We start from the raw sequence: 13,246 nt of genomic DNA, 5'->3' as shown, positions 1-13,246 counted from the left end.
TAGTAATATATTAACACCGTAATAGTTGCAGGCAAGAGAAGAACTTAGGTCTATCCCCGGTGTCAGCTTTGGCTAGATCTTAGCACTCTTGTATCTTAACCAGAAACTCGTGGGGTGAATTAGAATATAAGAACATGGGAACATAAGAAATAAGAGCAGGAGTAGGCCATGCGGCCCCTCAAGATCGTTCTGCCATCCAATATGATCTTGGCCTCAATGCCACATCTGTGCCTGCGCCCCTTTGACTTCCTTGTAATTCAACAATCTGTCTGTCGCAGCTTTGAATATATCAATTACCCAGATTCCACAGTGGCAGATAATTCCACAGATTAATGACCCTCTGAGAGAAGAAATTCCTCCTTATTTCCGTCTTAACTGGGCGATCCCTCATTCTGAAGCTATGTCCCCGAGATTGAGTTTCCCCCACGAGGAGAAACGTCAGCCTCTACCCTGGCAAGCTCTCTCAGGATCGCATATATTTCAATAAGATCACCTCGCAATCTTCTAAACTCCATTGAGTAGAGGCCCAATGTGAGAATTCCTGCACAACAGACTTAATCGTGCAATTTATGCTGACACTTCAGTGCAGTTCCTGAGGGATCACACGATCTGAGGTGCCGTCTTTAATGTGAGATGTTAAACCTACGCCCCTTCCGTCCTGTAAGGTGGATGTAAATTATCCCACAGAGTTATTCAAAGAAGAGCAGGGGATTTCCATTAGAGTGCTGCTCACTATTTAGCCCTCAACCTAACCAGGATCCTGCTGACACTCGCCATCTGGTCCTACAGATTGGCGAGACTTCCAGCATCCGTGGAACCAGAACATCTAGGTATTAATGTGACATTTATTGCAAGAGGATTCGAGTATAAGAGTAATGCATTTTACTGCACTTATGTAAGGCCCTGGTGAGACCGCACCTGGTGTATTGTGTACAGTTTTGTTCTCCTTCCCTTAAGAAGGATATAATTGCCACAGAGGCAATTCAACAAAGGTTCACCAGACTGATTTATGGGATGGGGGGCGGGGGGAAATTGTCCTATGAGGAGAGATTGGACAGGTTATGCCTATATTTTCTAGAGTTTAGGAGAATGAGAGGTGATATCATTGAAACATGCCAAATTCTGAGCAGGCTTAACAGGGTAGATGCAGGGAGAACCAGGGTCGCACTCTCAGAATAAGGAACAGAGATGACGAGTAATTTCTCCACTGAGAGGGTGGTGAATCTTTTTGAATTATCTACACCAGAGAGCTGTGGATGCTCAGTATTTCAGTATATTCAAGACAGGGATGGATCGATTTTTGGATATTAAGGGAATCAAGGGATGAGGGGACAGTACAGGAAAGTGGGGTTAAGGTAGAAGATCAGCCGTGAGCTTATATGAAGTGCTGAATGGCCTACTTCTGCTCCTAACTTTAATGTTGTTAAGTTGTTAATCAATGTCTGTCCTTGGGAAAAGAAGTGAAACTTTAGGCTTTAAGTACTAAATACAAAGCTTTTTGAAAACCATCCTTTGGAAAGGAATTTCAAATTTGAGGATAAATAATTATGAGATTGGAGGATAACTGATCAATAGACATATTTTGGATAGAGGCCTTAGATTAATTTGTGAATGAGATAATTAACTGAGCAATCGTGGTTCTCTAGATACAGCAACAGAATAATTACTCAAAGTCTTCTCTGGGCTGACCCATCTGCTGCGTGAAGTTAGTGCAAGCTTGATTCCGTCATTGCTAAATTTAATCTGTTTCCTGTAACAATTGAAATCTCTGCTAAAAGCTGTTGCTTGCAATTCCTCAGCAACACCACCATAGGCATAGAGTAACAATGGCACAGACGGAGCCCATTCTGCCCATCGTGTCCATACCATCTCTCTGTAGATCATATATGAATGTCTCTCTCTATCTCTCCCTGCTCTCAATATTTATAAATATATATATATATATATATATATACACATAAATCTTTTATCTCTATATGCATAGCTCTTTGGCACCTTCTCAGAGACATAATGCATTTGGTAGATCCTTCTCTCTCTATAAATAATAAAATAAATAAATATATATATATAGAGAGAGAGAGGGTGTGTGTTTTTGTGTGTGTGTGGGGGGGGGGGAGGGGTGGGGCGGGGCGGGGGGCGTCTACCAAATCATTATGTCTCTGAGAAGGAGCCAACGAGCTTCCAATTAATTGCGTTGTTGGCGGCATTTGTTGGAATCAACTGCCCTGTGAATAATGTAGCAATAAGTCTTATTGTTGTGCTTGTGTGTAATTCACTAGACTGCACTGCTATTGTATGTGATTGCTTCAAGGCACTGCTTACTATATGCTGAAGGGATGTTAGACAGATAGATAGATAGATGGAGAGATGGATAGATAATAAAACAATAATAAATAAATAAACAAACAAACCAACAAATAAATAAATAAAGGACTTGCATTTATATTGTGCATTGTACGATCACCAGACGTCTCAAAGCACTTTACAGCCAAGGAAGTACTTTTCAAGTGTAGTCACTGTTGTAATGTGAGAAACACGGCAAGCAATTTTCGCACAGGGTGTCACACCAACAGCAATGTGATAACCAGTTAATTAGTTTTTGTTGCGCGATAAGCATTGGCCCAGGACACGAGGATAACTCCCCAAATCTTCTTCTAAATAATGGCCAGGGGATCATATAAGGCAACCTGAATCAGCAGAAGGTACCTCGGTTTAACATCTCATCTGAAAGACGGCACCTCCGACAGAGCAACACTCCCTCAGTACCGCCCCTCCATCAGTGCAGCACTCCCTCCGTACTGTCCCTCCGACAGAGCAGCACTCCCTCAGTACCGCCCCTCCAAAATAGCAGCACTCCCTCAGTACTATCCCTCCATCAGTGCAGAAATTCCTCCGTACTGCCCCTCCGACAGAGCAGCACTCCATCAACGCTTCACTGGATATTTGTGCTTAAAAGTGAGATATGAATCCTTAACCTTGTGACTCTGAGGCGTGTGTGGTACCCACTGAGCCACAGCTGTCACTAGTGCACACTTTTCAAACTCATGTTCTTATATGTAATTATACGTGCTGACAGATCAGGGGTGTTATTTAGTGACAACTTCACTAATGTTAACACTGCCCTAACGGATTATTTCAGCTTTCATGATTTCTGTGTTGCAATCGCAGTTACGACAGCAACAACCACATCATATCCGTCTTCTTCAAAGCGAGGACTAAGCTAATTAAGGAAGTAAACTATCTCGCTTTTTCGGAGTATCTGAACAGTGTGCGCCAATCTAATTAAAACATGTTTGCTCTCTCAGTTGTCCTTGGGATGGGTGAGTATGGGTCTAATGTCTGGTACCTTTCACTCCTCGAAAATCTTTATGTCAGGGAAAGTTTAAATGAATGATTCAGAAACTGCTTGCGATTGAGGAACTACCAACACAGGGTGTGGCATTTTTTTCGAATGAGCATAGTCGATCAAATTCGACCTGTATTTTGAAATAGTGAAAGTGTGAAATAGCAATTCACTGGGTAGAAACTGGATGATGGGCTCTGGTGGCTTAAAAAATAAATCACACAGGTGTCTCTCATGATCTGGACACTATTTTCATCAAGTTTTAATAAGCGTATTAAAGGAGGAAAGAACAAGGAAATTGTGGCTGCTATAAGACTAATCTAAAGACATTCTCTCTAAATTACTTCAAATGGAAAGTGTTGTAAACACTCAATAGGCCAGGCATTATCTGTGGAGAGGGAGCAGAGTTAACTTTCAGGTCGATGGCCTTTCATCGGAACTGGGAGTTGTTAGTGATGGACAGCTTTTGAGCAAATACATCTGGCTGGATATACGGGATAGGGAAACAACAAACATAGATAGCGTTGTGATAGGGGAGAGGATTTGACTGATGCAATGACCAAATGGATAATGGTGTAAGGGAAATGGGGGTGATAATGGGCCAAGTCTAGAGACACATATTTGGGTCCAGATATTTATAAATGGTTGCACTAGAACAGGGAAAGGAATAATGGAAAACAAACCAAGCGCAGAGGCTTGAGCTGGTTGTGAATGTGGTGGAAGAAAGGGTGGTAGACACACAAGGTATGGATATTGGTTCGAAATGTGTTCTGGGAGGGAAGCAGTGACGCCGGATGTGCGGAAAGAGAAGTGTCTGTGAGAGGATCCCATTTCCAGTGCTTATTTTAGAATCTCTTTTTCTCTAATGTCTTTCAGTTCCCTTGAAATTTATCGAACTAAAATGCTAACTCTGTTTCTGAATAAGTGATGTTATTCGTTCCTTTAAGAACATCTTGACTCGTGATAGTACAGTGCTCTAATGAATGATTCAAGATAAGGTGATATCTAGTTTGCAAACTCGGTTGCTACAGCAATTGCCACATCATATCCGTTATCTGCAGAACAAAGACTGAGACAATTAAGAAAGTAAACTATCTCAGTACTTTAGTGGATCGGAACAGTGTGTGACAAACTTAGAGCATGTTTACTCTCTCAGTTGTTCTTGGGATGGGTGAGTATTAGTCTAGTGTCTGGTACCTTTCACTATACGATGATCATTATGTTATGAAAATGTTCAAATAGAGAGTTCCACAAACTGTTTGCGATTGGGGAAGTGCCTGCACAGGGCGTAGCTCGCAAATCTTTTTTTCTAATGAGCAACGTCACTCAAATTTGATGTATAATTTGAAATTGTAAAAACGTGAAATAGCAATTTAAAAACTGGATGATGTGCGCTGGTAGTTGAAACGTAGAACACAAAGATAAAATGTTTCTGATCATCTGGACACCCTTTTCGTAGAATTTTAAAAAGTGTATTAAAAGAAGAGAGTTTCAAATAGCTTGGCAGGGGGATGGGAACCGGAGAGTAAATTCAGTGGCGAGAGAAGCAAAGCTGGAATTGGGCAGTAAAAAAGTAGAAAGTAAATTTGGAAGACAGAGGAAAGAAGGGCTGGAAAATAGACAAGGGAGTTTGGCACCACTAAATGGTATATACTTCAATGCAAGGAGTATAGGGAATAAGGCAGATGAGTAGAGATCACAGATTGACACTTGGGAGTATGATATTATACCTATCACTGAGGCATGGCTGAAAGAAGGGCAGCTGAACATTCCTGTTTACAGGTTATCAGACGGGAAAGAGAGGTGGTTAAAAAAAGGACGTGTCCGCACTATTGATTCAATAAATTATTACAGCTGTGAGGAGGGATGAAATGTTAGATGGGTTATCAAACGAGGCCATTTGGGTCGAATTGAAGATTAGAAAAGGGGCGATCATAATATTGGAAGAATAGACTCCGAAACTGTCAGAGTAAGATAGAAGAACAAATATGTTGGCAAATTGCTGCGAATTACCAAAACTGTAGAGCTGCAATAGTGGGAGATTTGAACTACCCGAATATTAACTGGGAAAAGAACTGTGAATGGTACAAAGGGTGCGGAATTCCTAAAATGCATTGAGGAGAACTTCCTTAGCCAGTATGTAACACGCCCAGCAAGGGAGAGGGCAGTTCTGGACTTGGTTTTGAGGACTGAAGATGGGCAGGTGGAAGGGATATCGGTGGGAACATATTTTAGTGCGAATGATCGTAATTCAGTAGGATTTATGGAAAAGGACAAAGGTGTTCCATGAAAAAAAGTTCTCAATTGCGATAAAGCCAATTTTGCTGAGCTGAGATGCGATTTGGCCAAAGTGGACTGGAATCGGCTACTTGATGGTAAATCAGTGTCAGAGCAGTGGGAGGCATTGAAGGAGGAGATGCTCAGGGTACAGGTCAAGTCTGTTCCATTAAATAAAAAGGGTGGGGCTAACGAATCTAGAACCCCCTGGATGTCAAGGGACATACAGTGTAAGATAAAGAATAAAAGTGAAGCTTATGCAGATACCGAGAACTCAACACTGCTGAAACTCTACAAGAATATAAGAAGTGCAGTGGTGCAATTAAAAACTATATCAGGAAAGCGGAGAGAGCAGGAAAACATTTTGGCAAGTAAAATCATGGAAACCCCAAAGATGTTTTATAAATACATTAAGAGCATGAGGATAACTAAAGAAAGAGTGGGACCATAATGTAAATATGTTTGTGGAGGCAGAAGAGTCTTATGAATACTTTGCATCTGTTTTCACAAAAGAGAGAGTGATGCAGACAATGCAATGAGGGAGGAGGAGTGTGAAATAATGGCAAGATGAACATAGCGAGAGAGGAAGTATTAAGGGACTTAACAGCTTTGAAAGCGAATAATTCTCCAGATACGAATGAAAATTATCCCAGGCTGTTAAGAGAAGCAAAAGATGAAATAGCACAACTTTAATTTAAATGAATCTTAAGTATGTAGTGTATTTTTCTATTTTATATTAGCGTTTTGTGCGTTTGCGGGGGGAGGGGGGGCGGTGGGGTGGGGTTCATTCATAATAATAGGAACTCCAACTTACGGAGTTTCCATTCTTATGAGTGACAAAATACTCTACCTGGATTGGCTGCCCAGAGCCATGTGACCCCAGCTCCAGCAGACGGATATCCCAGCGCGCACGCGCTCCGATGCGCAGGGAACGAAGGCCTCAGGATCGGAAGTTCGAGCGGGTGCAGCACCTTCCGGTAAGTGCACATTTTTTTTCTATTTTCCAGTCGTTTGCCCACGGGAAGACCTCGATCGGAATTTCAGGCACATAATATCTTTCTTTCTTTCTTTCTTTGTTTCTGTCTTTCTTCCTTTCTCTCTCTCTTTTTCGCCTTTTCTCTTTCTGTCTCTCTTTATTTCTTTCATTCACTCTTTCTTTCTTTTCTTCGTTCTTTCTTTCTTTCGGTTCATTTATGTGTCTAGTTTAATATTTGCATCTAACACAATTGGCACGAGCCCATCACTGTTTCCCTGCGTCCAAGAGCATGGGCCATTTGCCTACTGCTCTGGACCAGAGCCGGCCATCTCTCTTTCCATTTATTGTTCCCTCCTTTTCCTTTTCTCTCTATCCTTCCCTGACTGTTCTCCCTATCATCATTCCTCCTTTCATCTCTCCTGCCTCGGAAACTATGTCCTCACAAATGCATACCACAATCCTTCATTACAACTAAGGGATGTTATTCATTCATTTAGTGACACCTTGACTAATGTTAATGCAGTGCACGAATTGGTGACTACAGCTGATGTGATATCTGGTTTGCAATCTTGGTTGCTATGGCAACAGCCACGTCATATCCGTTATCTGCAAACGCAGTACCAAGACTATTGAGAGAGTAAACTATCTCGGTTCATTGAAGGATCTGAATAGTGTGTGCCAAGCTAATTACAACATGATTCCTCTCTCGGTTATTCGTGGGATGGGTGAGTATGGGTCTAGTGTCTGGTATATTTCTGTACTCGAAGATCTTTATGTCAAGGAAAGGTTCAAATAGAGAGTTCCGCAAACGAATGAGCAGATTCGATTATATTCCAACTATATTTTGAAGTGGAAACGTGAAATAGCAATTCACAGGGTACAAACTGTGCTCTGCTAGCTTAAAGAAACCACACGGATGTTTCTCATGATCTGCAGACTCTTTTCGCAGAATTTACAAAAAGCTTATTAAAGGAAGAATGAACCAGGAATATGTGGCTGCCAAGAAACGAATCCAAATACAAATTATTTATCTAAGTGACGTCAAACGGAAAGTGCTGGTGACACTCAACAGGCCAGGGATCATCTGTGGAGAGGGAGCAGAGCTATCCTTTCAGGTCGCTGACCTTTCTTCAGAACTGGGAGTTGTTAGCGATGGGCAGCTTTTGAGCAAATACATATGGCAGGATAATCATGACCATAGGTGGTCCCTCGAAACAAGGATGACTTGCTTCCACGCCAAAAAAGGATGAGTTCACAGGTGTTTCAATGAAGGACCTGAACTACATCCTCAAGGGTGGATGATGGCTGTGCGTGGATTTTTTTTTAACGTGTGGTGACCGTTGCACACCAGACACCACACGGGTTTGAAAGAGCTAGGCCTTGGTCCAGTGGTAAGTTTACCCAAGACGACTGGAGATCCTCTCTGCTGCATGGACCGAGGGGCAGCTTCGTGACAGGGGGAAGGATATGACTGATTCAATGCCAGAATGGATGATGCTGTCAGGAAAATGGGAGTGATAATGGATCAAGTGTAGAAACACATATTGAGTCCAGTATTTTTTAAATGATTGCAGTAGAACAGCAGAGGGGAAGGCACCATGGAACATTGAATAAAGTGGAATGGCTTCCCCGGTTCGGGAATGTGGCAGAAGAGACTGAGGTAGACCCCCAGGGCCGCAGAGAGTCAGAAATGGGAACTGGGAGGGTGGTGGCGATGCCGGAAGTGTGGAAAAATAGGTTTCTGGGAGGGGATCCCCTTTCCCTCCTTATTTTTAACAGCGCTTCATCTCTAATATCTTCGAGTTCTGATTAAATATTCGAACTAAAATGGCAAGTTTGCTTCTCTCCACGCAGATGCTGCCTGACCCGCTGAGTGTTTCGTGCATTTACTGTTTGTATGTCCGATTTTCTGCATCCATAGAGTTTTTCCGTTATCTATCCGGCTTATCAATGGCCCTGAAATTCCGGTGTCCCTGGTCCGATCGAAGTTTCGATGGAGTCGGGAAGGCATCGGAAAAGCCGGTTTTCGGCAATGCAATGCGTATTCACTGAAAACCGGGCTCTTCCGATCTGTCAAGTTTCTGGCTGGACAGATCTCGCGCATATCGGGAGCGAGGACACTTGCAGGGCAAGTTTTCCGCTATTTACGCATATCTTGCCCAGCAAATGTACTCAAAAATCTTGCGCCTGAAAAAGCAGGTATACAGCCAACTTTTACAGGCGCAAGTGTTTAAAAACATACATAAACATTAAAATTAAATTAAAGAAACACATATGAAAACATATTTTATTGTTAGAAAGCCTCCCTACTACGGTAAGTTTATTTAAAGGCATAATTTTAAAAACTTTTAAAAAATCAGGAAACTAGTTTTTTATATAAGAACTTTAATTTAAATGAATCTTAAATATGTAGTGTATTTTTCTATTTTTTTTATTAGTGCTTTATGTGTTTGGGGAGAGGTGTTTCTCATTCATGATAATGGGAAATCCAACTTACGGAGTTCCCATTATTCTGAATGAGAAAATACTGTACCTAGATTGGCTGCCCAGAGACATGTGATTCCAGCTCCAGCATACGGACAGCTCAACACATGCGCTCCGATGCGCAGGGCGTGAAGGCCTCAGGATCGGAAGTTCGAGCGGGTGCAGCACCTTCAGGTAAGTGCGCATTTTTTTTTCCTTTTTTCAGTAGTTTGCCCACGGGAAGACCTCGATTGGAATTTCCGGCCCATAATATCTTTCTTTGTTTCTGTCTTTCTTGCTTTCTCTCTCTCTTTTTCGTTTTACCTCTTTCTGTCTCTCTTTATTTCTTTCCTTTATTATCTATTTCTCTCTTTCCCTCGTTCTTGCTCCATTTTTTCTTTCTTTCTATCTTTCTTTCTCTCTTTCTTTCTTTCTGTCTTTCAATCCTTTCTCTCCTTATTTATTTTTATCTCTTTCTTTCTGTTCATGTGTCTGTCTCAAATTATGCATATCTGTTTTTGTGCTAGTCTTGAAAATGTAGAACATTTTGTATCCAGTACGAAACAGAACGGGACATTTCAAAATGTTACTTTTTTCCAGGGTTATACAATTTGTTGCTTTATGTAGTAATATATTTATGCTTGATGTTGTTTGATAACTTTCAATTTTCATATTCCACTTTACTTGTACTGAATTACAATGGTACAAATGAAACTGAGAAAATTCTGATGTCTATTTAGGAAGTAGTAAAATCCGAGCTCTGAGAATTGCTGGATTTTGCTGCAGATCAATAGGTTATTGATGGGTGGAATTGTTGATTTTCTCCATTTGGTTCTCTTTCAGTTCATATGCAGGTGCTGACTGGACAAAACATTCGTGAGTATTTGACATTAATGTGAATAACCTGTTTCTCCTTCATTTCTTCTTAGATTTATGAGTGCCTATTGTATGTTTATGGTCCTTACTTCTGGTCTTGCCCTCAGCTGAAAACATTTCCGCTATGTTTACCATACCAAACCCTTTCATAATCTTATATACCTCGATTAGGTCGCCCGTCAATCTTCCATTTTCTAGATAAAAGATCTCCAGCCTGCTCCATCGATCCTGATAGATAAAACGTCTCCATTATGTTATCATTCGAGCTAAGTTTTTGATAACTCTTTACTACCCATATGTCCTTTTTATAATAATAGACCAGAACTGTTCTCAGTGGCACACTTTTGGACTTACTATGGTTCGATACAAGTTTGACATAACTTCCCTGCTTTTCAATTCTATCGCTTTAGAAATGAACCTCAGTGCTATGTTTGCTTTCTTCGTGTTTTATTAACGTGCGTCGCTACTATCAATGATTTGTGTATCTGCACCTCCAGATATCTCTGTTCTTCAACTCAATTTGGACATTTATTTTACAAGGAATATGTGACCTTATTCTTCTTGCCGAAATCTATTACATCACACTTGTTTAGATCGAATTTCGTTTGCCAATTACAGGCGCAATTTGCATGTTTGTTAATGTCTTCCTGTATGTTGTCACAGTGCTCTTCGGTATTTACTTGGTAGGTAAGGTTCTGGGTTCAAGTCCCACACTAGGAACTTGAGCACAAAATATCTAGGCTGACGCTCAAATGCTCCATGTGGTCTAACCAAGGTATAAGGAGTCCAGAAATGTGCACAGTGCTCCAAGTGTGGTCTAACCAATGTATAAGGAGTCCAGGACTGTGCGTAGTGCTCCAAGTGTGGTCTAACCATGGTACATGGGGACCAGAACTGTGCACAGCGCTCCAAGTGTGGTATAATAATTGTTGTATACAAGTTTAATGAACTTCTTAGCTTTTCAATTCTTCCCTTCTAGAATTGAACACCAGTGCTCTGTTTGCCATCTTATTGTCATATTAGCTTGGGTCGCAACTTTCAGTGATGTGTGTCTGTGCACCCACTGATTCCTCTGATCATCAACCCTATTTATACATTACATTTTCAATATATATGTGACGTCCTTATTCTTCCGACCAAAATGTATCACATCGCACTAGTCTATAATGAAGTTCATTGCCAATTACAGGCGCATTATGCAAATTTATTAATGTCTTCCTGTATTTTGTCACAGTCCTCCTCTGTGTTAATTCAATGTGGACCACACTCGCCCCAGAGTCATCAGTTGTGGGTTAAAATCCCAGTCCTGGGACTTCAGCACATAACTATAGGGTGACTCTCCCAGTGCAGTGCAGATGGAGCACCGCAGTATTGGAGGTGGCGTCTTTCGGTTGAGACGTTAAACCGAGGCTCTATCTTCCCTCTCAGGTGGTCGTAAAAGATCCCATTGCAATACTTGGAAGAAGAGCAGGGGAGTTATCCCCGGTATCCTGGCCAATATTTGTCCCTCACACAACATAACCAGAACAGATTATCTGGTCATTATCACGTTGCTGTTTGTGGGAGCTGGCTTTGCGCAAATTGCCTGGCACGTTTCCCAAATTACACCAGTGACTACACTCCAAAAGAACTTCAGTGGCTGTAAAGCGCTTTGAGACGTGTGGTGGTCATGAAAGGCGCTATATAAAGGCAACTAGTTATTTAACTTCACCTCCCAGTTTGGTGCCACATTGTGCACATAGTACTTGGCTGATGATACTGATGACATTGATTGATTAATGTGTTCCCTGTATAAACTGAGTTGACTTTATATTCCTCAGACGATTCAGAAAAGTCAATCTTGCATTTGAATCCACACTATGGAGTGTTCTTAAAAGGAGAGAACATAAATTTGAATTGCCGCTGTCGCTGTCCCATCACAATGAACCATTATTACAACAGTGATCATTTTTGGATGGAACTGGACCCTCAGAAAGGACAATGTGAGACCTCTTTTAATTTAACAGCAGAAAAGGGCTATGAAGGAGGTTACACATGTGAATGTCTGCTCTCGGAGAATGGACAATGGATACACTCAAAAAGGAGCGACCCTGTTCAGATAGTTGTTCGAGGTAGGTTAGCAAAATCAATTCTCCACAATGGGCTTCCATCAGTTTGTGATTTCCGAGCGATCCAGCAGACGCGAAGGTCACTTGGGCTGAATTCATATTGGCCATTGGAGGTTGGTTTACTATCCAAAGGCCTGTACATGGATTTGAAATTGATGTTGTAAATTTGGGTGGAGTTCAGTTTAAACTCCAGCTCCAGTTCAGTCTAGCATTTAATGTACGTGGCAGAGGCATGTCATATCCTCGAAAGTTCCCCCAGTTTTCTCTTCTTATGCGAAGACATGTCACCCCGCCTTTTCCAACCTATAGAAAAATCCAGCGCTTTTCATTCATGGACAGAGAGCGCCTCTGGCCGACGCCAAAAGCCTTCAATATGCTTCTGGTCTGAGAAGCTGCCCTTCCCACTCCACATTGATCGGTCTAGCGGAATATAAGCATTGGTTAAACGTGTTTTTCAAGTTAAAACCAATCGCATGGAGTCCAAACCTTCTACTGAAGCGGGACATGAATTTGAATTGGGAGAGTCTATATAAATATATCACTAAATGTATAATTTCCGATGCTGTAAGGTCCCCTGTCCTTATGGCATTTGGAAATCAATTACAGTTGCTTAATTCTATGTCATTGGGAATCATTGTAGCCTGCCACTGTTTGATGCTCTTTGGGAGTAAGGGTGAGAATTTTACAGCGAGTTTCCGCAAATTGTCCACATATCTGTTTGACGTTAAATGCTGCCTTTACGTGGGAGCAAATTGTAATAGTATTTTGAGAGGCTGGTGTACAAATTCTCACCCTCTACCGGATACCACCGATCAATGTGGAGTGGGAAGGGCTGCTTCTATGAGCACCATTGTGCATGGTGCTCTTTTACAACCTGTTTAATATTTAACTGTGTATGCCAAACAGGGAAAACCAGCAACAGATGCAATTGGAAGTGTGGTTTGTAACGAGGCAGAATCGTTTGTGAAACGGTGGGTCTTATAGGGTGAGTGAGTGCTAATATCGATGCACTGATTACAGAGAGGGTTTACACTGTGAGTATCAGGGGAATAAATGAGTGCCTCACGTGTCAGAAAGTTACAGGAATCCGCTGGTTGTAAACAGTTTTCTGTTGTTCAGTTCAGTAGCAATGGTTATGGTTATAAATCACTTTATTGTTTTCTACTTTTACATAACAAATAACCTGAACGCAGAGTATAATTT

At 41.5% G+C, this 13,246-nt stretch overlaps 1 protein-coding gene across 6 annotated transcripts in view; it reads left to right on the top strand.

Annotated features, from left to right (window-relative positions):
* Positions 1–13,246, top strand: part of LOC139247340 (T-cell-interacting, activating receptor on myeloid cells protein 1-like) — a 28,114-nt gene that overhangs the window by 5,156 nt on the left and 9,712 nt on the right. For 3 of the 6 annotated variants that reach the window (XM_070871624.1, XM_070871621.1, XM_070871620.1), the window contains exons 2-3: positions 9,903–9,935; positions 11,756–12,046. In XM_070871624.1, coding sequence (XP_070727725.1) covers positions 9,903–9,935; positions 11,756–12,046 — 324 coding nt within the window. Of the gene's footprint in view, positions 1–3,224; positions 3,321–4,375; positions 4,515–6,487; positions 6,598–9,902; positions 9,936–11,755; positions 12,047–13,246 lie in introns of those variants that run through there. The other 3 variants (XM_070871625.1, XM_070871622.1, XM_070871623.1) reach the window with 3 other exon arrangements.

The sequence above is a fragment of the Pristiophorus japonicus genome, unplaced genomic scaffold, assembly GCF_044704955.1.
Source record: "Pristiophorus japonicus isolate sPriJap1 unplaced genomic scaffold, sPriJap1.hap1 HAP1_SCAFFOLD_270, whole genome shotgun sequence".
NCBI lineage: Eukaryota > Metazoa > Chordata > Chondrichthyes > Pristiophoridae > Pristiophorus > Pristiophorus japonicus.
Note: the sequence above shows the minus strand (reverse complement) of the source record. Positions and strands in the feature narration are given on the sequence as shown.